This window comes from Schistocerca americana, chromosome 7 (genome assembly GCF_021461395.2).
Source record: "Schistocerca americana isolate TAMUIC-IGC-003095 chromosome 7, iqSchAmer2.1, whole genome shotgun sequence".
Classification (NCBI taxonomy): domain Eukaryota; kingdom Metazoa; phylum Arthropoda; class Insecta; order Orthoptera; family Acrididae; genus Schistocerca; species Schistocerca americana.
In genome coordinates, this window is record NC_060125.1 from 517,374,749 (window position 1) to 517,400,888 (window position 26,140).

Sequence of the window (26,140 nt, forward strand, 5' to 3'; positions counted from 1 at the left end):
ATTTTATAAGAACCAGCACTTAAATAATTATTTCCTTCACTCAAAAACTGTTCAGTTTTTTTAAATGTGAGATATTTTCCCTACCATGAAACATGGATTTAAAAAAACAGTGTTAGTTTTTTACCAAACTTTGTCAATGTGGTGCCTAACTGAGCTATTGGCTTGAGAGTAGGAAATGTATTTCTTTTCCATTGTAGCTCAATGCTGTTTCATTTTTGCTGGCCAATCAAGGCATCTTAACCTGTGATTTACCTCATACAAAACCCACTGTTAACCATTTCACCAGTTTCTGAGACAGTGGATAACATCAGCGAAAGACACTAAATGGCAACCTCAACTTTCTGTGATGGAATGTTAGTCTCATTATTGTATGAAGCAGGGAGAAACATGTGTAATAACCATTTCTTTTTAAACAACAATACCCAGTGAAAAAGAGGAAGTTTCCATTCTGAAAGATTAGAAATGGGCACATCTCAAACAATGCTTCATATGAAAGTTCCTGGCAGATTAAAGCTGTGTGCCAGATCAGCACTTGAACCTGAGATCTTTGCCTTTTCCGGGTAGGTGCTCCGCCAACTGAGCTACCCCCTTACAACTCACAACCCATCCTCACAGCTTACTTTTGCCAATGCCTGATCATCTTCGTATCAGCATGTACGCTGCTGCAGAGTAAAAGTTAGTCCTGAAAATGCAACATGTGTTAGGTAGTGAACATATGGCTAGCAATTTACCTAGCATATTGACTTTTTAAAAATTGTTAGAAGAAGAAAAAAATGGGGCAATGTGATTGCTATTGCAACGTGATTGAGTTGTAACTCACACTGAGAAAAATAGTTAAATTTAACTTTCACGTACGTTTTGTCGCCACGGTCACAAGGCATACTAAATTGGCGTGTGTTCATGCATAGGAATATTTACTCCTGTTTTTCTAATACACTAACAGCTTTTGAGTAAGGTTTCTGCCTACTGAAACAGCTGATAGAAACCAACACAACAATAATGTGATGTTAACAGAATTTAAAACTTTCCAAATCAGACAGGCTGTTTTCTTCCAGACATATGGGTAACGACAGGAATATTCTGAAATCTGGATAAGACAAATATGGAGCAATACTGTGGGTGGTCATAAAGTGTTAATTATCGCCTAGAAATGCCATTATGTGACACTGAAACTGAGTGATAATGTTCAGTGTGAACACATTTTTCCTAACAGTATATGACTTGGCTGAGAACTTGGTTAAAAAAGACTACGTTTTGGATGTTCAAGAAACATTCCACCTCAAAAATCACTTCATTGTCATTCTGGATGTACCAGCTACACAACAGCTTTTCAGTCTGAAGAGGAAGGAAGAAGTCACTGGGTACCACACCAGGAGAACACGAGACAGGGGGAAGGAAAGTGACATTTGATTGTTCAGACAAGCAGCATGTGTGGCTGTGTCATGATCAGAATGAGCTGTAGCTTTGCCAGGAAGAAAACACATGGGTTGGACATACTCCCATAACTTCATCAATAGATTTCAGTAGTTTGCTCCTGTGATGGTTAGCCCCTAACAAGGATAACTTATTAGCGTCACACCATGGCAGTCCAAAAAAAAATCACCTTGCCTGTTGGTGTTTGGGTATTCAGCAGTGGCGAATCCAAGTTTCCACTGCTTGCTTTTCTCCTTTGACTTGGAATGACAGTGAAACACGTAGCAATCATCCATGCTGATTAGCTGATAAAGAAGTAGTCTGGATCAGCCAGCCACAGCTGCAACATTTTAACTGATGCTTCAGTTTAGCAAGCTTTTGAATGAGTGTGAATAGCCACTGAACCTAGCAGGCAATGATATTTGTTCTGTTCTAAATTTCATGCAAAATGTTGATAACGATCCATGATTTGTTTTCACTTTTTCCACTATTGCCTCAATAGTGATAAGTCAATTTTGGGCATCAGTGTCGCTACTGCCCTTGTGATTCTCGGTTCACCAGAGAGACAGTCTGCCACTTCGATCTTCGTCATTCAGACTTCTTTGACCATACTGGAAATGGCTGCACCACCAAACCTCTGTGTTATATGGTGGCACAGTTTTACTGTACACTTCCACCAATTTGGCATCTACTGATGCAGTGTGGTTGCTGTATACAGGGTGTTACAAAAAGATATGGCCAAACTTTCAGGAAACATTCCTCACACACAAATAAAGAAAAGATGTTATGTGGACATGTGTCCGGAAAAGCTTAATTTCCATGTTAGAGCTCATTTTAGTTTCGTCAGTATGTGCTGTACTTCCTCGATTCACCGCCAGTTGGCCCAATTGAAGGAAGGTAATGTTGACTTCGGTGCTTGTGTTGACATGCGACTCATTGCTCTACAGTACTAGCGTCAAGCACATCAGTATGTAGCATCAACAGGTTAGTGTTCATCACGAACGTGGTTTTGCAGTCAGTGCAATGGTTACAAATGCGGAGTTGGCAGATGCCCATTTGATCGTTTAGCACAGGGCAATAGCCATGGCGCGGTACGTTTGTATCGAGACACATTTCCAGAACGAAGGTGTCCCGACAGGAAGACGTTCGAAGCAATTGATCAGCGTCTTAGGGAGCACGGAACATTCCAGCCAATGACTCGCGACTGGGGAAGACCTAGAATGACGAGGACACCTGCAATGGACGAGGCAATTCTTTGTGCAGTTGACGATAACCCTAATGTCAGCGTCAGAGAAGTTGCTGCTGTACAAGGTAACGTTGACCACGTCACTGTATGGAGAGTGCTACGGGAGAACCAGTTGTTTCCGTACCATGTACAGCGTGTGTAGGCACTATCAGCAGCTGATTGGCTTCCAGGGTACACTTCTGTGGATGGTTCATCCAACAATGTGTCAATCCTCATTTCAGAGCAAATGTTCTCTTTACGGATGGGCTTCATTCCAACATGATCAAATTGTAAATTTTCACAATCAACATGTGTGGGCTGACGAGAATCCGCACGCAATTGTGCAATCACGTCATCAACACAGAGTTTCTGTGAACGTTTGGACAGGCATTGTTGGTGATGTCTTGATTGGGCCCATTTTCTTCCACCTATGCTAAATGGAGCACGTTATCATGATTTCATACAGGATACTCTATCTGTGCTGCCAGAACATGTGCCTTTACAAGTACGACACAACATGTGGTTCATGCACGATGGAGTTCCTGCACATTTCAGTCGAAGTGTTCGTACGCTTCTCAACAACAGATTCGGTGACCGATGGATTGGTAGAGGCGGACCAACTGCATGGCCTCCACGCTCTCCTGACCTCAACCCTCTTGACTTTCATTTATGGGGGCATTTGAAAGCTCTTGTCTACACAACCCCGGTACCAAATGTAGAGACTCTTCATGCTCGTATTGTGGACGGCTGTGATACAATACGCCGTTTTCCAGGGCTGCATCAGCGCATCAGGGATTCCATGCGATGGAGGATGGATGCATGTATCCTCGCTAATGGAGGACATTTTGAACATTTCCTGTAACAAAGTGTTTGAAGTCACGCTGGTACGTGCTGTTGCTGTGTGTTTCCATTCCATGATGAATGTGATTTGCAGAGAAGTAATAAAATGAGCTCTAACATGGAAAGTAAGCATTTCCGGACACATGTCCACATAACGTATTTTATATTTTTGTGTGTGAGGAATGTTTCCTGAAAGTTTGGCCTTACCTTTTTGTAACACCCTGTAGATACAGAAAATGAATTACCGCACGATACTCCATTTTATCAACTGTTTGGCCACTTTGTGTTCACTTCTCCAGCAGCATTGAAAAATAAAAGATGGAAAGTTTTGAAGCATTAATAAATCCTTAGATTAAATTGGACTAGTTTTTCATTCCATAGATCCGTGCTGAGGAGATCCTCGTGGATGTGGAACACGTCTTTTTTTTTTTTTAAAAAAAAGCTGAAATAATAATGTTAATAGTATGAATATATACAATACGCCATTTGTTTCTATTAAAAAATTCATCAATGGAGTAGAAGGAGTTGGCCACTAGTAAGTCTTTCAGGCTCCTTTTAAACTGATCTTTATTTGTAACTAAATTTTTGATGTTTGCTGGCAAATTATTGAAGATGAGTGTTCCTGAGTAGTGGACCCCTTTTTGAACTAAAGTAAGTGCTTTTAAGTCCTTGTGCAGATCATTTTTGTTCCTGGTATTGTATGTATGAACTGAGCTGTTTGTTGGAAAAAGAGATATATTATTTAGGACAAATTTCATTAAGGAGTAAATATACTGAGAGGCAGTAGTTAGTATACCCAGTTCTTTGAAGAGGTTTCTACAGGACGTCCGTGAATTTTAACTACAAATAATACGTATTACGCGTTTTTGGACTCTGAAAACTTTTGTTTGACTTGAACAGTTGCCCCAAAATATTATACCATATGACATTATGGAATGAAAGTAGGCAAAGTATGCAAGCTTTTTCATTTTTATGTCGCCTATGTCTGCTAACACTCGAATTGCAAATACAGATTTGTTAAGGCGTTTCTGCAGTTCTGTGGTGTGCTCCTCCCAACTGAATTTATTATCAAGTTGTAATCCCAGGAATTTAAGACTGTTAACCTCTTCTATCTGCTCTTCTTCATACTTTATGCATATGTTGGGTGCAAACCTCTTACAGGTTCTGAATTACATATAGTGAGTCTTTTCAAGGTTTAATGTCAGTGAGTTGGCTTTAAACCATATATTAATATCCATGAAAATATCATTAGCAGATCTTTTTAGAACTACATTCGACATACTATTTATTGCAATACTTGTGTCATCTGCAAACAAAATGAACTCTGCTTCTGGCAGTGTAACTGATGAGAGATCATTAATGTACACAAGAAAAAGCAATGGCCCTAAGATAAATCCTTGTGGGACACCACATGTAATTTCTTCCCATTCTGATGATGACTGATGACTTAATTCACTAGTCCCTTGAACTGACACCCTTTGTTTCCTGTTAGTGAGATATGACTTGAGCCATTTTGCAGCACTGCCCGTGACACCATAGAATTCTAATTTATTTAAAAGGATGTTGTGGTTCACACAATCAAATGCCTTTGACAAATCACAGAAAATACCTGCTGCTTGTAATTTGTTATTTAATGAATTAAGTACATTTTTACTGCAGGTGTAAATAGCCTTCTCGATATCAGAACCCTTCAGAAATCCAAACTGTGTTCTTGATAATATGTTATTTGTGGTCAGATGGTTGAGAAGCTGCCTGTACATTACTTTTTCTAAAATTTTTGAGAATGCTGGCAAAAGTGAAATCGGTCTGTAGTTTGATGGTATCTCTTTATCCCCTTTCTTGAATAGAGGCTTAACATCTGCATATTTTAGCCAGTCAGGAAATGTCCCAGTTATAATTGACTGGTTAGACAAGTAACTTAGAATTGTACTCTAACTCACAAGAACATGCCTTAATTAACTTTGTTGATATTTCATTGTAACCACTAGAATGCTTTGTTTTTAAAGCTTTTATTATGAAGTTATTTCTTTTGGTGAAGTGAGTGACATATTCATGTACCTGAAGCTATTTGTAAAGGCTAGTTTCAGATATTCAAGGGCATTATTTACTGGTCCTGACAATCCCATTCTATCAGTAACGGATATAAAGTACTTGTTAAATAGATTTGCCACACTATGCCCATCGGTTACTAATGTGTCATCTACCCTCAGTGCTATTTGCTCCTGTTCCTTTCTGGTTCAACCAGTCTCCTCTTTCACTATATCCCATATTGTTTTTATTTTGTTCCCTAACATTGCTATCTTCTTCTCGTAGTGCATTTGTTTAGAAGTCTGAATTACTTTTTTTAATATTTTACAGTATTCGTTGTATTTAGCTAAATCATCAGCATTGGAGCTATTCTTGGTCGACAGATACATTTTACTTTTTGTCTTACAGGAAATCTTTATTCCTTGTGTAATCCATGGTTTTATTATAGACTTCTGTTTAATTTGAGTAACTTTTAGAGGGAAACAGTTTAAAGCTCTGCTTCTTACTCGGTTCCCTGAATCACTTTAGTTGGATTGCTATGAAGAGGCCTCCATTGAGACCACTGCTTGGTCTTACCTCAGTCTGTTTCCTATTGAGAGAGAGAGGTGGTATAAGATTCCCTAGAAAACCATATGGGATCTGTATTTATCAATCCTAAGATGACTGGAAGCTGTCTTGAATGTCAATGGTTTTTGTATGTTGTTCCCTGTATGTGTTTAAATTTATTTATAAGTACATCTGCAGCTTTTATACCAATAACGTTTTACTTTTTTTAGTTATTCAGATCTGATTGACCAAAGATTGTGGTTGATGTAGCTTTTATTATTGTTGTCTGAAAAATTGCATGTGTACCTATTTTCTTCTTCTGTTGAGTATATAGCTACAAGAGCTTTCTTGTACTTCTTACGTTAAACTGTGATCCTTTTTATGATTCGTAAATGCTTGCTCACATACTGTAATACTTACTATAAGTATTGATACAGTGTACCTCCATGTTCTGTGTTTGTCTTCCAAAATTAGATATTTGGTTGGTGCATAAGTAGCATTGTTCCATAAGTTTAATAAACACGACAAATACACATAGTGGAGACTTTAGCCATCAACAATATATTCTGCTTCACAACAGTCTGCCAATGCCAGGGGTAACATTTTGATTCTGTGACTGTAGAAATTGTTTGGTTTTCAGGGGAAGAACTTTTTGAGCCATGTTTTGAGTGGGTTTTCATATGGAAAAGAAGTTCCTCGTAGGTTATTCAATAGAGAGCAGAAAAGGTGAAAATCTGAGGGCACGAGTTCAGGTGATAAAGGTGGATGTGGAATGGCTTCCCAACCCACCTCTTGTATAGTGTTTTTTGTCAGTCTAGCAGAATGTGGGTGGGCATTATCGTGGAGTAGCATCACTTCACAGAGTCTTCCTGGTCATTGTTCTTGGATTGTGTCTGCAAGATGTCTCAGTTGTTGGCAATAAATGTCAGTATGATAGTTACACCTCAGGAAGAAATTTGTAGTAAACCCCACCATCACTGTTCCACTAGATGCATAATGTTATTTTTGTGAATGTGCACAGGTCTTTGCACAGGGTGCTGCTGCTTTGTTTGGGCTCAGCAATTACCTTTTTTTCCCTATGTTAGCATAAAGACATCATTTATCATCACCAGTAACGATACAGGGTAGGAATGGTTGGAGTTCTTCATGAGCCAATTAATGACAAGCAAGCACAGATGCACACAAGGCCACCCACTGATTTTTGTGATTTTGGATTACAGCATTTGATACACTTACACCCAATTTTTGAACTGTCCTCATTGTGTGAAAATGTTGCACAATGATGGAATGATCACATTTGCCACTTCTAGAGTACACTGATGTGGATCATTGTGAAAAAAAGAATACAACCACCCATCAATGTACTATCCACTACTCTGACACGATGCCTATTAGATATGGTGTGCCACAAGGCTCAATCCTGGGACCCATACTGTTTCTGCTATACATTGATGATATAAGCACGAAGCTTGCTACAGGACATACCACAGTATTTGCCGATGACACGAGTATACTAATAGCAGGTACTGATACAGAGGACCACAACCAAAAAATTAAACAGATTATGTCGTCACTCAGCAAATGGTTCAACGAGAACAAACTGATTATAAACATACAGAAAACAACGTACATCAACTTCAGACTCCCATCCCAAAAACAAGAAATGCCTGATGTGTTTCTCAATAACCAAGAGCTTATGTGTGTGTACTCTGTCAAGTTTCTTGGCATATGGCTTGAAGAAAATCTTAAGTAGGAGACTCACACAAATTATATCTCAAAAAAGCTATGAACTATGTGTTACATTTTAAGGATACTCAAAAAATCGGTCACAAAATCTGTTCTCATACATGTATATTATGCTTACTTCCACTCTACGTTACAGTATGGAATCATATTTTGGGGGAACTCACCTGGGGGTAGATATATTTTCAAAATGCAAAAAAAGGCTGTACGCATAATATGTAACCTAAGACATAACAAATCATGTAGACAACATTTCAAAACAAATGACATTATGACACTGCCCTCTGCTTACATTTATAATATCGTCTCATTTGTCAAGTCATACCTGTTCAGCAATGACTGCACATTAAAATTAAATGGAGATATTCATAACAATGCAACAAGGCAACAATCTGACCTACATATGATTCAGTCCAGAACTACCTGCTACCAAAAAAGTGTTTTAAATGTTGGGATACAAATGTATAGTAATTTACCAAATGAAATCAAAGCAACAAAGAACCCAAGAGCCTTCACACATTAGTTAAAAAAATATCTCTTGGACCAATGCTTTTATGCAGTTGAACATTTTTTTGAAAGGGGTTGAATTGTATACTGTGCATGTCTATGAAATATACTGGATTATTTTACTATACATTTGTGTTGGCTGTTTGTATTTTACTATACAGCATTTGTATTTACTGTTTTGTTAAAGATAGATAATTTCCTCATTCCAAAATAATGTAAAATCAATTTATTAAAAATTACTTGCAAATATTTTCTCTTGACCTGTCCAATATTATATGTACAACCATACAATTCTATGATTTGTATTGACTGTTTTGTTTAAGATAGATAATTTCCTCACTGTAAAATAAAGTAAAATTCAATTTGTAAAAATTACTTGTAAATACGCTCTCTTGGCCTGTCCAATATCATATGTACAACTGTACAATACTATGATTGCCTGGACCAATAAAATACAACACAATACAATACAATACAATAATTAATGTGTTTAAACAATGTTCATCGATCACTGAAGGTCTTTCTGAATGTGGAGAGTCACTAATGTCAAAACAATCCTTCTTAAAATAAGAAAACCATTTTCTTGCCATGCTCTGTCCATTGACATTATCCCCGTACACATCACAAATGTTCCTGGCTGCCTCCCTTGCTGTCACCCCTCTGTTGAACTCAAACAAAAGAGCATTTTGGAAATGTTCTGATTTCTCCACTTGGCACTCCATTTTTTAGCATCCACAGCTCCACTCACTTATCTCCAATGACCATATGTAAACTGAAATAGCAACAGTGAACTACAAATGAAAAATGACAGTTGATAAATAAACCCAAAGCAGCCAGAATACCAACATGCAAAACAAAAATGCTTCAAATTTATGCACCAAACTAATGTATTACACCATACCAAAATAGCTCTGTAACTCTTATTTCATCAAGAGCTATGAAATTCTAGATTTAGATGAAGGAATTAAATGTTGAATTCTCTTCTACATCAAATGAAGTGATAGACATAATTAATTATACCTAAAGGCTTACGATAATATTACGTAACTGCTCCGATTGATGCCAGGTACTAAATTCAAGACTATCATAAAGAACACATTAAACAGCTCTACTATCTTACACACGCCAATGATCTCTTATCCTCTTCCATAGTCTCAAAACTTACAAAAATTGCATCAAACATATTATTTATCTGTTTCATTTTCAACAGCAAAAATACTCTAACCACAAATAATGTCTGCAGTCTTGGTTTTGTGTTTTCTTGAATTTTTTTCTCATATTAGACATGCAGTTTGCCTTTGGATCTTCAGCAGTGTTGTTTGTGCCCTTTTTTCACACTATATTTTGTTGACAGCCAACTGTCTACCTGTCAACAGATAATGAGTTATAAATATTCTGTGGGGAAAATGATGTCACCTTGCAGGTCGACTGAACCTGCCAATACTGGATGTTGGCTTCATCTCATAACACAATAATGAGTGTGATTTCAGTTGCCTGATACTGCAGTCGTGTGTGCAAGTTGCATGTGTGTGTGTGTGTGTGTGTGTGTGTGTGTGTTGTGGACAAAGACCTTAATGGCCGAAAGCTTTAATTGTGAGAATCTTTTTGTTGTGCCTAACTGCAACTCAGCATTTCCACTATATGGTGAGTAGCAACTTTCCTTCTCTAATATTGTTACATTCCTTCCTCGATCTTCCATTTTTTAAAGATATGGTGTGAACAGAACTTGGACAATATTTCTTTCTTTTTATATTAGTTTTTGGAATGTAGATTGAGGTGACAGATTGGTATGTAGTGTAGTCCAAGGGCTAGATTATGTTTGACTGTGACAATATGGTTATAAGTTGGCGAATCCAATGAATGTGAATACAAAATCTTAGATTTGGTTACATATTGATCAGTATCATAGCCTGAGGTGTAGATTATATTGAAAAGTGGCAGTTTTATTGTGAGTTGATGAAGCAGTATTGGAAGCATCACTAAATCCATATTTTTAAAATATATATTTTTAGGTATATACAGTTGTACATGGTTACAATCTTGCAAACAAGCTGAGTCAGGCATAAATCTTCAATTTTAAGACGGGAATATACATCAAATTCAATGGTATTGCTACCCACTACTGAGGAAGAAGTATGTAATGTGGTAAGGAAATTAAAGAGCAAAAATTCAGCAGGTTTAGATGAAATTCCAATGTCTGTGCTGAAAAAATGCATAAATAGTATCAAAGCCCCCCTAACCAATATCATAAATGAATCTTTCAAAGCCGGTTGTTTCCCTGATTATCTGAAACATGCAAAAATTTTACCTCTACACAAAAAAGATGATGTAGAAAACATTGAGAACTACAGGCCAATTGCCCTACTGTCATCATTTTCCAAAATAATAGAGTCCATAATGAAGAACAGACTTATGAGCTATCTAAACAAATACAACCTTCTTCCAAATGACCAATTTGGTTTCAGACCAGGCAGAGATACAGAAATGGCAATAGCACATTTCACTAAAGTGGTTCTAGAAGCACTGGATGAAGGCAACTATGTATCTGGCATATTCCTTGACCTGTCAAAGGCCTTTGATACAGTTGACCACCAGAATCTATTACTTAAGTTAGAAGCACTAGGAGTAAGAGGGGTAATCAACAAATGGTTCCATTCATACCTTAAAAATAGAGTACAGTGGGTAGAGATCTCGCATGTCTCCAGTAGATCAAAGTTCATAGAAAAACACCTGTCAGATCCACAGCATATTAATATTGGGGTCCCTCAGGGAAGTGTGCTGGGTCCGATGTTGTTCTTGATTTATATAAATGACTTTCCACAATATATCCGACATGGAGAGAAGATATTGTTTGCCGATGACAGCAATATTATAATCACCAGTGAGACATCAGCACAATGTAGACGAAGTGCCCACCACAAAATTCCTAGGGTTGCATATTGACAGCCAGCTTAGGTGGAGTGAACATGTTAAAAAACTCACAAAAAAGATATCTACAACGTGTTACGCACTTAAAGTTCTCTCCTCAGTGTGCAGCGATGAATGTCTAAGAACTGTATATTTTAGCTATGTACATTCAGTCATAAGCTATGGGATAATTTTCTGGGGAAATAATGTACTCAACTTACAAACAGTTTTTAAAGTGCAGAAGAGAGCAGTGAGAATTATAACTAAAAGCAGTAAGTGGGCTCACTGCAGAGAACTATTCAAAATACTTGGTATTCTAACTGTTCCCTGTTTATTTATGTTCCACACTATAGTATATATAAAGAAAAATATAGTGAATTATAGTACAAACAGCATTTTACACAGCTATAGCACAAGAACAAGCCACTGCCTTCATCTAGATAGGAGAAACAAGCATAAGACCCAAAAAAGTTTCTTGTATCAGGGTGTAAAATTGTATAACAAGCTGCCACAGGAAATCAAAGAAATTAACAGCATGTACTGTTTCAGAAAAACTCTTAAACTGTATTTTCAGGAACACTGTTTTTACACAGTAAGTGAATATTTAAATGTTTGAATGTAATTTAAGTGACATAATGACATTGTATTGTATATTCTGTAAATGTATAACAAGCTGCACAGGACATCAAAGAAATTAACAACATGTACTGTTACAGAAAACCCTTAAACTATATTTTCAGGAACACTGTTTCTAAACAATAAGTGAATATTTAATTGTTTGAATGTAATTTAAGTAATAAATGTCATTGTATTTGTATACTCTGTAAATGCATATAAAAGTGTCAATGTATCTGCAAAAATCACTGTATCCAAACTGACAACATCCATACATTGCAAAATGTCTACGGATGGCTAATCAAATAAATAAATAAATAAATAAATAAACACACTTGAGCCAAAACTGTGCCAAGCAAATGCTGTTTTCACTCTGAAAACACTGAGTCCAAATTAAGATTAAATTGAGCCATGCAGTCACAGTTGCAAACACTTTTACAACATTTTGACACTGAAAGTGATGTCTACTTCTTTGTTAGAACTTATAATATGGTGACAGATTTATTATCCAAGTAATTTCACTGCAAGAGCCACATTAAAATTTGCTTGAAAATTTACACTAACAAATTACATTCATGATTTCTTTATAAATATTTTTTGACAGAATTACAAAACCTTCTATGCTTGCTTTGGGCTTTAACATTCACCCACACCAAATAGAATGTTAATTAGTATAACCATTCTTCCAGGAAATATGACTCTTCCAAATTGAGTCCTTTATAATTATGAAAATTAGACAAATTATGTGACATAAACAGTACAATGTTTTGCATATCCATATTATTAATTGGATTAGTTAACTACTTCATTTAAAGGAAATGAGTATCATAATTGAACAGTACTGTATCGATGCAATACCGTGAAGCAGTATAGAGACTGAAAGAAAAACTCTGACAAAGGAAACATACACATGTATCATGTGTTATATTATTTGTGTGTAAGGTATTCTACAATGTGTGAATCTGTCATTTCATCACTCATGTCACTGTTATTAACTCCTTTCTGAATGAGCAAGTACATTTAACTTTGAATGCAATTTTGCTTGTGCATGTGTCTCCATTTTGTGCTGCAAAGTAGCTTTCTAGTTTTACACTCTTAACACTGCAAGCTGTTTTGTGTGTATTGTCTTGCTAGATATAATTATTTCACCCATATAAATATAGCTGGAAATCCTATTACTTTGTATTATTTTCTTTTAGTGACTTTAAAAAAAAAAAAAAAAAAAAAGACGTGGTTAACCACTACGAAAATGTGTATGTCATGTGAGTTCAAGATAGAGCAAGTCTAATGAAAAAGGACATGTGTGATGTGAACTATGTATAAAACATGTTCATTACAACACTGGATCATGGTGCTTCACTAATATGGTGTAGTTTGCTACGCACACTGCAATATTTTACTCTGAAATTTCCTGTTTGTATAAATATAATAGCTTAGGAAAATAGTGCTTTTAATCCTTGTCTTTTCATAGTATATTTGTATTTTGTATATGAGAAATGATAAGTATAAGCAAAATTTATTGAACAGTTGACAGGTAGGACCTCTTGGGGGGTGGGGTTGCACAAATAATTCATTGTTATAGTGACACATAATTCTTTGAAGTATCTTGAGATTAATGAATAAAGCAAATTTATTTCAGAAACTCTAAAATTTGTGAAAGTAGATGAGAAATAAAAATAAGAGTATTGATTTCTTTGTTTCTTTCAGGTATCATTTGCTGGAGGTAATTGCTGTTGCAAGCTGAGAGTTCTCAGCATGGAAATTTTGCTAAAGACAATATTCCCCTACTTCTGGAAAGAGATGCTATTCCTAAAGATCAAATTCAATATTTATTAACATCAGTAATACCCCATAATTTCAAGTTGTTTACAATGGAAGGAAATTCCATTTGCAACAGAGCAGCTGTCGTATTCCTCATAAGTTTTCGACAGTTGTGTCTAGTGACAGTTTCCCTACCACTTTGTGCATTGCTCATTTGTTTTGTTACTGCATATATCTTCCAACAAGATGACATCCATGAGACTCATTGCAGGGTGAGTTAAAACAATATCAATTTCTTTATTGTTATAAATGTATTTTGAAAAAGTCCCCACATAATGTTTTTTTACAGAATTTTTTTTTTCTTTGCTTAAATGCGTAGCACATGTAACACTTTTCTGAGGTATCACACTACACATTGGGTTAGTTCATGCTCAGATGCACTTGCAAAGAAATTACTGAAGAAATTCACACTTTTTTATTTTGGAATTCATTACACAATGCTCCTTAAACTGTTTACAGATGAGAAATAGTTAAATAAAAATAAGTTATATTCGTATTGAAATAGATGGAATCAGGTTTGTAGTATATCAGATTTTTGGAGCAACGTGATTTTTTCTGTTGCTAAAGATGGAAAAACAAAGTAAATAAAGACACAGAAAGCCACAGAAAAATGTAAAGGGAAGGCCTAGATCAAGAACATCTAATGTCACTTCATCCACCTGTTCTAATACCTTCTCGGGAATGAGCAGATTCCAGTATTTATCTTCTACCGCAAAGTATTTAAATTTGTTCAAAGTGTACAAGGCATAGATGAATTAATTTATACTTAGCTTTTTGACATTGTTGAAGTTCTTAGTAATATCTCCCAGGGTGCTGTTGCTGCTTCTTGTGCAAGTTTATAAAAAAAGGTTCTGGTAAGAAGTTTGACATTCGTCTGTAAATAAAAAGTCTTGGCCATGACGTCATTTTCCACCATATGGTTTACTTACAAATTCTGATACACTTCCACTACTGGTTGCAATATTCACAAGTATTAGTGATGGTAACAGTTTGTAGGGTGACCCTCAAAACACTTTCTACTTCCTGCCATCCCTGGCACAACCAAGCGCATCGTCTCCCTCAAGATGTCAAAACCTCCAGGTTCAGGGTGAAGTTATTATTGTGGATTTTGTCCACAAGCCTTTGACATAGGTTAAAACTATTACAAAAACTAGAAAAATGTGAAACTTACAGGTTGATAATAATACTTACAGTAACTACTGGTAATTATTTATGTGAATGTGACGTTAACAATGGTATATTCAATTTGACATTCGCATGTTTTCCATTCCGATTGTGAAACAGGTGTTTTGCAGTTTTGTGTTTTTCTACAAATAGGTTACATCTGTTTTATGTTCCATATCAGGATTCACAAATAATAAAAGTAATTTTGGTGTGAACAGTTTTGTGAATTAGTCATGCTTTTTAATTCAGAATTGCAGTTCAATTTTCATATTTCAAATGTAGCTATTTTCTGTGTGGGGGTAAAATTGACATAAACTAGGATACATTTCAGTGTCTCTGTCTCCTAAGTTTTCAGATGAAACATAAAGATCTGAAAGATATTTAATTACTTAGTTAATATTATTGCACAATTTATAATTTTCATCTTTTGGTTTCTTACTGAAATTAACATGGATATTTCTATGATGTTAATGTTCAGACATTTGTTTACATGTAATATGCATTTTGTTTGTTTCAAAATTTATGTTTTCTTGATAATTGTGCAGCCGTGAAATTTGTTGTAAGTCTACATTGAAGATAATTTTTGGTAAACTGCAAAATCCAAATTGCATTTCTTGTCTATAAAACTTATAGGGTGTGTACAGGTGTTATCGGTCAAAATATTGTGTGAACAGGTTGTAAGGATGAACTAGAATGTTTTACTGAATCTATTGATACCATCTCGATAATGTTACGAACAGCAGTTGAAGTGATGAAGATGAAAATGAGCCACAACAGTTTGATAGCTAAGATTGACATTTCTGATACATTAATGAAGTGTAGTTGGAAAGACAGCATTTGGATGTCTAGCAACATAGTAATCTTTAACAGATTGTAACATTCTGACAGTTAGATGCAATTTCAATTGAACAACTCTCTATAAGTGTTCTAAAAAAACTTCCTTGTTTTGTTCAAGCTATCTTGCTCTTAAATTTAACATGTAGTATATTCCAAGATTTTGAATATATGCTGGCATAATATTCTAAGACACTGTTCCCACCATCTTCCACCTGGCATCTTTCCTCTGGCCTTCCTCCCCCCCCCCCCCCCCCCTGCCCCGTCTATGTGAGCTACAGAAGACTGAAGATGGGTAAATGATATTATAAAACAATGTTTGAAAGACTAGGTGACATCTTCAATCTAGAATACAAGCTTCCATTGCTGGGAGTTAAAGAGGAATACAAATGTAAATAAATTGTACAGAGAGCATACTGGGAATGACTTATTGTAGGATTTCAAAAGAAGGAAGTCAATTAAGGACCTAGTAGTCAAGGTTCAAATTGTGGAATGGATAAGGAAATGCCAATCCCGGTTAAATATGAAACTGATTGATACTTGACTAGCAGAAACAAGTTAAAATCTTGAGAAGATCTCAGTTATTGTCAGAAAAATTACATAATTTTGCTGAGTGATCCACAAAACTTTCATAATAAATTTAAAAACTGGCAAATACTGAGGCATTTACTAGAACAAGTTTAGAATCAGTGGAAAATCCGGGATGGAATGTAACAATAGTATGAGAAGGAAAGTTGCTACTCACCATATAGCAGAGATGCTGAGTCGCAAATGGGCACAACAAAAAGACTTTAACAATTGTAGCTTTTCCCTGTTAAGGCCTCTGTCAACAACAAAGGACACACACACACACACACACACACACACACACACTTACACTCATGAAAATGCATCTCAATGCTATGATTGCAGTCTCAGGCAACTGAAGCCACACAGAATCAATTTTGTTTTGCTTCTCTCTCTCTCTCTCTCTCTCTCTCTCTCTCTCCCCCTCTCCCTCCCTCTCCCTCCCCCCCTCTCCCACCCCCTTCCACTCTTTTGCTTCTCTCTCTCTCTCTCCCTCTCTCTCTCTCTCTCTCTCTCTCTCTCTCTCTCTCTCTCTCTCTCCCTCTCCCTCCCGCCCCCTCCCACCCCCTTCCACTGATTTCATTTTTTGAGTGTTTTACATCTGCATCATGCAAGGCAGCAGTATCACGAATTATAACAGATGTGTGGCACAACAAAAATACTTTAACAATTGTAACTTTTCACTGTTAAGGCCTCTGTCAACAACAAAGGACACATACACACACGCACACACACACACACACTTACACTCATGCAAATGCAACTCAATGCTATGATTGCAGTCTCAGGCAACTGAAGCCACACAGAATCAATTTTCTTTTGCTTCTCTCTCTCTCTCCCTCTCTCTCTCCCCCCCCCCCCCCTCCCACCCCCTTCCACTGATTTCATTTTTTGAGTGTTTTACATCTGCATCATGCAAGGCAGCAGTATCACGGATTATAACAGATGTGTGAAATCAGTCACATGTGTTTGTTGTTGGCATAACAGTATGTTAAAATGCCTGTTCTGTTTGGACAAATTATTTAATTTGAATCAAACAGATATCTTTCTCCCCATATTAAACACAAATAAGCCTATTACAATTTATGAAACTCACAGGCAGTATAAGATTACATCTACTTTTTCACTTTTTAACTATCAAGTGTTTGATGTTTTTCCAACAAAAATTGTACAGAATCAATTGTTTTCCTAAATTATATACATTATGATACTTTTATGAGATATTGTAAAGGAAAATGAAAAATGAACACGTGTATGATCAGAATCATTTGGTCATACACCTATCTACATATACATCCATACGTGACAAATTACTGTGAAGTGCATGGCAGAAGGTACCATCCCTTGACTAATTACTAGGGCTTCTTCCCACTCCATTAACCTCCCAGGGGCTCATCATTCATTTACTGGGTACAGGCTTAGTGACCTTGGGTTCCTGAGCTGGAGACTGGTAAGTGCTGCCACTCCCCTGCTATTGTAAGCTATGGGCATGCTTCAGCGGCCACGGTGGTGGAATGTTGTGTGTTTTGGAGAACAGGACCTTGCCTTTATTGCCTGGACCAAAAGGATGGTAGACACCTCTATAGAAAAACCGTCAACCTCAAAGCGTGCTACGTGCTGCTGAGGTGAATGGCTGTTGAGGTACAACAATCTCTAGCAGGCAACCTCTGGGACACCTGCCACCACCCTATTTTATACGGTTTCTTTAAGCATGCAGTGCACTGCCTGGTCAACATTTGTTTCCCTAGTGTCTCGTGGAATCCCTATGGAATGGTCTCATCAACCAACTACTCTTGATGGGGTGGGTGTATCATTAGGTAGTACCTACACCCACTCATCAAAGAGAGCTCAGTTGGTCAGTCGTCCTGAGAAGAAGTCTCAGAATCATAGTAACAGGGCACTAGTGTGCCATAACACTTTCATTTTAATCAAGAGAATAGGGGGAACCTGTGAAGGTCTTCCCTTCCTGTATTCACAAGGCGTCAGAGGCTATTGCTGGGTCCCTAAAAAGTGTCAAATGACTTTTTAATGGAACACCTCTACTTGAAACTGCTATTTCAAACCAAGTATATAAGTGTCTGGGATGTAAGGTTTTAGGTGACCACTCTTAACTTCCATAAAGGTGTGGTTACCTGCTCCGACATAATGGAGATTGACCCTGTGAAGTTACGTGAAGAATGGAAAAATATGGGTATCACAGAAGCGCAGAACTGTATGAGGAGAGTCAATGGCTATTGGAAGGATCTACAACATTTTCCACTCAAGAATTAACTGGGCACATCCTTGCAGGCTATATCCATCTTAAGGTTTGCCTATTTGTTCTGAACCCAGTGCTATGCTTCAAATGTCAAAAATTTGACCATACCACTACGGATGTAATGGGAGGCTAGATGTGTAAATTGTGAGGCTCCGCTCATGAATCAGGCAATTCATGCACACTTCCTTTTAAATGTATCAACTGCTCCAGGGATCACTCACTATGGAGAAGAAAGAATGAGGTTTACAAAAAGGAAAGGAAAATTCAGAAGTTGAAAGTCACGAGATGCAACCCTATGGTGAAGTTAAAAAAGCTTTCAAAGGTATGCAACCTCCGGTTTTTGTTACTCTGCTTGTGTCAGACCTTAAGAAGCCAATTGTCAAGTGTGACACTGCCACACAAACTCAGACCACAGATTCAAGTATGAGCACATGCACTTATTGGTGTACCTGTGGGGGAAAAGCTACACTCAAACCAGAAATCATTTGGAAGCCATCGGTGATGGGCTTACAACCTAAACCACATACCTTTGCCCATCATTAGAAGCCTACTAAGCCATCCCGTCAACCCAAGCAACCAGCTCTCTGCCCACCATCAGAAGCATACTAAGCTGTCCCCTCAACCCAAGCAACCAACTCCTCAAATAAGCAATGAAAAACGTCCTTCAGAAAGTAGTTCAAAATCTAAGAAAGTGGCATTAAACCTTTGGATTTGGTGAGCTCTCAGATGAGGACTTTAATTTTGAGAATATGGATTTCCACTTAGAGGAAACAGAAAGCCAGGCACCATCTTACATTCCCCACGGCCTCCTGGGTAATTCAATGCTTCTGAGGGAGAAAGACAAGATCAACCATCAATAATCAATGGCTCCCACAGGGGCTGCCGTGTTGCAGTGGAATTTAAATGGAGACCGATCACATTTGGAAGAATTACAGCTCCTGATCCAGGAGAAACCATTCTACTTCTGCTTGCAAGGAGTTCATTTTAAAGTCACTGACACACCTGCATTAAGGGGTTACCACCCCTACAGGAAGGACAATATTACTGGAGATAGGGCTAAAGGTGAAGTGGCTGTTTTCATTGATGACAGATGCCACTCCTGTCCTGTCCCTCTTACCATGGCCATACAAGCAGTTGCTATGAAAACTCTAGCACCATTTAACATCACAGTGTGTTCTTTATATCTTCTATCTCATAATCCTTTTGATGCAGGTGCACTGACAGAAATCTTCTGGGCACTCCCACACCCATTCCCCATTGTGGGGGACTTCAGTGCACACGATGTGCTGTGAGGCTCAGCTACCACTTGCTCCATGGGTCGAATTATCAAGTGACTTGTCCATTCTGAGAATATCTGCCTTTAGAAATTGGGTTATATCGCAAACTTTTCGACAGTTACAGGATCTTTTCCAGCCATTGACCTCCATTTTTGCTACCTGGCTATTGCAGACTCAGTTAAGTGGAAAGTGGTTACAGATTTACTTTCTAGTGACCACTTCCCAGCGTGAATCCGTCTACCGACTCAGATGGTGGTTGACAGACCATGAAGATGGATGATTCAAAGAGCAAATTGGTTGCAGTACAGTTGACTGGCTGTTTTTGAACAAAAGGAATGTGCGCATGAGACATTGGTCACCCTCACTTGTGAGATCCAACAGGCTGCCACAGAGTACATCCCCCAGTTCAGCAATCACGTCACACAATGGCCCGTACCTTGGTGGAAAGACAACTATCGCTCAGCAATCAGAGCCAGACAAACAGTTCTGTAGATCTTCAAACACCATCCAACTACAGAAAACGTTCATGCCTTCAGAGCTGTGAGAGCACGTGCAAGGCAAGTGATAAAAGAACGGAAGAGGGATTCCTTGAAGGAATTCATGACTTCCATTAACTGGTCCACATCCACTGCGCAAGCTTGGGAATGAATAAGGCAGATTTCAGGCAAGGGCAGTACACAACCCCGTATGTCCTTGTTGAGAAATGGGGTCTTGGTGGACATGCCTAAGATATGGTTCAGGTTTTAGCTGAACACTTTTTTACAGTCACTGCATCATCCAGGCAATCTCCTGCATTTCAGGTGTTCCGTAGAACTGCAGAGATGAGGAAGCTCCATTTATTCTTGCATTATGAGGAAGTCTAAAGCCTTCCATTCTCCATGTGAGAACTGGAATCAACTCTGCCTGTGGCCAGAGACACTGCTCCAGGACCTGATGAGATTCATTATGCCATGCTCCATCATCTGTGCCCTGAAGCAAAAGGACAGCTCCTCTAATGTTTCAATCAGATCTGGTTTGATGGACAGTATGGTTTGATGGACAGTACCTCATGAGTTGGAAGGAGGCAATATGAGTTTCATTAGAGAAATTAGACAAGGACCATAGCACCCATAACAGTTACCACAATGTAGCCCTTACCAGTTGTACGGGTAACACTCTTGAATGCATGGTCAACTGCTCCTTCGTCTGGCTGCTTGAATCCCAAAGTCACCTGAGCCATTCCCAGTGTGGTGTCAGGTGCTACCAGTCAACACTTGATAACTTTACTGGAGAAGACAATACAAGAGTCCTTCTTAGGCCAAAACTGTTTGGTTTGTGTGTTTTTTGACCTCAAAAAAGATACAATACTACTTGGAGGTACAACAAACTTCACTAGCTTCATGAATGGGGACTACATGGACGTCTGCCACTTCTTATCCAATCTTTCCTAGAGGACCAGCTTATCGATATCGCGTTGTCGATGCCTTGTCTGACTGCTATGTTCAAGAGAATGGGGTGTCCCTAGGCATTGTACTCAGTGTCACATTGTTTGCCATTGCTGTCAGTGGCATTTTCTCCACAGTTACGAGCCCTGTCAAATGCTCTTTGCTTGTGGATAACTTCGCAATCTTCTACTCTTCCTCCAATCTTACAGTGATGATAAGGCAGCCACAGCTGACCAGCAGAAGACTGGAAACCTGGGTCAAGACGACTGGTCTTCAGTTCTCATCAGAGGGAGAGTGTGTCAATTTTAACCATGCTTGTCAAAGTTTTAACCAACCAGTGCTCACAGTGAGGGGACAATATTTTATGTTTTCAAAAATTGCTCTTTTTGGGTTTATGATTTGACTGAAAATTAACTTGGCTTCCATACCTGAAACACCTATGAACAAATGGCTTCCAGTCATTCAATATTTTGATATGCCATAGTGGAAAAGCATGGGGAGATGACAGGTCCCACCTCCAGCAGTTTAATAGGGCATCTGCATGATCATGTTTAGATTATGGCAGTGTGGTCTGTGGATCAGGCCATATTTGCTACCTCAAGATAGGCACTGTCCACCACAAGGGCATTCGGATATCAATGGAGCCTTTTTGATCAGCCCAGTTTAGAGTCTGTGTGCAGAGGCTGGTGAACCACCTCTCTGGATTTGGCAACTTATCTTTTTGGCTCACACTGAAAAGCTCAGTGTCACCTCAGTAATTGGCATTTAGTGCAGTGGTCCAATTCAGCTTTGAATGGCTGTTCAGAAATCAGCCCCATGTGACCAAGCTATTTGGGATGCATGCTACTGACTGTCACAAGGATGTAGATCTATCAGACCTCCAAATACACAGCCTGTTCTGACCCGTTTAGTGCATTACAAGCACTTCACCAAATGTATCCAGTTGATTCAGCTCACCATGACTCCTTACAGCCACTCCCAACACTGTGACAAGGGAGTGATCTTTTGCTGATTACTTGGCCGCATTGGGATACAAGGCAATGACATGGCCAACAAAGCAGCCAAGAAAACATGTTGGGATGGTGGTGTTCGCCAGTGTCCCATCCCATTGCACACCATCATCTCATTTTTTGACAGAAGTGTCATGCACCAGTAGGAGACTGAATGGTTGCAGGTGACAGAAAACAAACTGTGGTCACTCAAATCATTCACACAGGCATGGTAGACTTCATGTCAGCCTCACCTCTGGAAGGAGGTTCTGCTTACCAGGCTGCACATCAGACATAGCCCTTTAACACATGGTTTTTCCTCTGGCAGTAGAATCCACCACTCTGTGAGGTTTGTGGTGTGCCACTTTCAGTTCAGCACATTTTGACATGTGTCTTACATACTGATATCAGGGATGCCTTCTGTCTTGATGGAGATCTGCCCAACATCCTCACCAATACTTTTTCCAGTGTTACAAGAGTGGTGAAATTTTGTGAACTGTCAGTCTCACCACTAAATTGGAGAGAAGGGAAGCAGACTTTGCTGCATTATAAACTGCGGTGCATGTGGGGACAGTCTTTTTCCCCACTCATGAGACTGGCATGCTGACTTTTCATCAGGGTGCTGATGCCCATGATGTTGAGCGACCATCACCTAAAATTATCATCAGCATCATCCCATAAAAGTTTGGAGCATGGGAAGAATGACTGTTTTTGAATGAATGTTTTTGTATCCTCTGGAATTACTCTAATCTTGTCCTCATGATCTCTATGGGAGCGATGCATAGAGGGCTAGATCCATCATTTACAGCTGGTTGTTGAAACCTTGTAAGCAGGCTTTCTCTGAATAGTTGTTGCCTATATTCAAGAACCTACCTGTTTAGTTTCTTTCATATTTCTGAGACACTCTCCCATGGATCAAACAAATCTACAACCATTTGTACTGAACTTCTCTGTATACATTCACTATACTCTGTTAGTCCTATCTGGTACAGGTCCCACACACTTGAACAATATTCTGGGATTGGTCATGTGAGTGATTTGTAAGCACTCACCTTTGTAGACTGAATGTATTTTTCTAGCATTATACCAAAATATTAAAGTCAGCCACCGGCTTTACCTACAATTGAGCTGATGTTATCATTCCATCTCATGTTACTGCATAGTGTAACACCCAGGTATAAGTACACACATCAAAAAAAGTTTTGCATCACCCCAGTCCCCAGAACTCCTGAAGACAAGATCTTCATTGTGGATATTGTATCACAGACACAGTCCCTTTGACTTTTCAGAGATGTCACTAAACCCGCCCAAAGATGTAAACAACCATGCATGACGGAGGGGGTCCAACAGCTGATCAGTTGCAGTCATTCCACCAGGAAGGAGGTACACGGCTCGTGTTGCCTGTAGTTCAACCATGCCTAGATGGTCAATACCGCTGCTTTATTGTGTCCGCATTGTTACTTTGTGCCAGGAAGGGCTCTCAACAAGAGAAGTGACCAGGTGTCTCATAGTGAACCAAAGCAATGTTGTTCAGACATGAAGGAGATACAGAGAGACAGGGACTGTCGATGACATGCCTCGCTCAGGCCACCCAAGGGCCACTACTGCAGTGGATGACAACTACCTACAGATTATGGCTTGGAGGAACCCTGGCAGCAATGCCACTATATAGGATAATGCTTTTGTGCAGCTGTAGGTCATCATGTTACAACTCAAACTGTGCACAATAGGCTGCATGATGTGCAATTTCACTCCTGATGTCGATGGCAAGGTCCATCTATGCAACTATGACACCATGCAATGCAGTACAGATGAGCCCAATAATATGCCGAATTGGCCACTCAGAATTGGCTTCACATTCTCTTCACAGATGAGTGTTACATATACCTTCAACTAGACAATCATCAGAGATGTGTTTGGAGGTAACCCAGTCAAACTGAATGCCTTAGACACACTGTCCAGTGAGTGCAGCAAGGTGGAGGTTCCCTGCTGTTTTGGGGTGGCATTATGTGGGGCCAACGTACACCACTGGTGGTCATGGAAGGCCATGACTTATAATGCAACCATATTGGCAGCATATTGGCGAGGCATTCATCTTCATGGATGACAATTCGTGCCCCCATCATGCACATCTTGTGAATGACTTCCTTCAGGATAATGACGACATTGCTCTACTAGAGTGGCCAGCATGTTTCTCCAGACATGAACCCTATTGAACATGCTTGGTATAGATTGAAGGGCTGTTTATGGATGATGTGACCCACCAACCACTCTGAGGGATCTACACCGAATCGCCGTTGAGGAGTGGGACAATCTGGACCAACAGTGCCTTGGTGAACTTGTGGACAGTATGCCTCGATGAATGCAGGCATGCATCAATGCAAGGGGACATGCTACTGGGTATTAGAGGTACCGGTGTGTACAGCAGTGTGGACCACCACCTCTGAGGGTCTCACTATATGGTGGTACCACATGCAATGTGTGGTTTTCATGAGCAATAAAAAGGGCAGAAATGATGTTTATGTTGACCTCTATTCCATTTTTCTGTACAGGTTCTGGAACTCTTGGAACTAAAATGATGTACATTTTTTTTTGATTAGTAGACCAATTCTGATTGTGACTCACTGATACTGCAATTATAGGATACTGTGTTTTCCATTTCATGAAGTGCACAGTTTTCCATTTCTGAACATTTAAACCAAGTCGTGAATCTTTGAAATGTTACCAATATCTTACTGAGTATTTGGTACAATTTTAATGGACAAATAAAAAAATCTACTCACCAAGCGGCAGCAGGGGAACACCCACACAAAAGGATTTAACTTTCACAAGCTTTTGGAGCTGGTGGCTCCTTCTTCTGGTGGAAGAGTTGAAGGGGGAGGAAGAGGGTTGAAGAAAAAGAACTGGAGAGGTCTAGGAAAAGGGGTACAGTTTACAAAAGTCACCCTGAACCTCAGATCAGGGGACACTTACCAGAAGTCCGGTGTGTTCCCCTGCCACCGCTTGGTGAGTAGATTTTTTCATCTGTCCATTTACATTATATTATCAATAACTGAATATTTAAACAGCTTTTTTCTGACAGTACTTCATTATGGACAATTGCGAAAAACCCTAGGTTACTATTAATATTGTGTGCAGGGTCATTAATGTGCATCATGAACAACAAGAGTTCCAACACACTTCCCTGTGGCACACCTGAAGTTATTTCTACATCTGTCCATGACTTTCCAACCATCATAACACACTCTACCCTCCACACAAGAAATCTTCAATCCAGTCACAAATTTCACTTCTACAACATATAATTGTACTTTTGATACTAAATATAGACGTGATACTAAGTGAAATACTTTTTAGAAATCAATAAATATTGCATCTGCTTGACTGCATTGATCCATGGCTTTCAGGATGTCATGAGAGAAAAGTGTGAGTTAGGTTTTATATGATCTGTGTTTTCGGAATCCATGCTGATTGGTATGGGGGAGGTCATTATGTTTGGGGTCAGAATATGTTCTCTCTGCAACAAATGGATGTCAAGGGTATTTGATGGTAGTTTTGTGGATCACTTTTGCCACCCTTCTTGTAGATGGGGATGTGACCTGTGCCTTCTTCCGATGCTGGGCATGGTTATTTTGATCAGGGGAACTATGGTAGATTATACTTAAAAGAGGGTATAACTCAACTGCAAATTCAGTACAGAATCTCTCCCTAGATCTTTTTTCAATTTCAATGCTTTCAGCTGCATCTCGGCACCACTGTCACACCTATCTATTTCACTCATATTGTCTTTGGTATGAGAATTGAGCTGGGGCAGTAATCTTGGCTTTTTCTTTGTAAGGGAACATTTTAAAATGAAAATTTCTGCTTTTGCTTTGCTACTAACAATTTCAGTTTCTGCCTCATCTATGAGTTACTGGGCAGTAAGTTTGGTGCCATTAACAGACTTTATGTATGGCTAGAACTTCTTTGGATTTTGGGAAAGA

The 26,140-nt window shown here is 38.7% G+C and overlaps 1 protein-coding gene across 1 annotated transcript in view; it reads left to right on the forward strand.

Moving 5' to 3' along the window:
• Nucleotides 1–26,140, forward strand: part of LOC124622135 (post-GPI attachment to proteins factor 2-like) — a 157,084-nt gene that overhangs the window by 26,036 nt on the left and 104,908 nt on the right. The window contains exon 2 of the mRNA XM_047147759.1: nucleotides 13,532–13,857. Within this exon, the coding sequence (XP_047003715.1) occupies nucleotides 13,696–13,857 (162 nt within the window). The 5' untranslated portion in view covers nucleotides 13,532–13,695. The remainder of the gene's footprint in view (nucleotides 1–13,531; nucleotides 13,858–26,140) is intronic.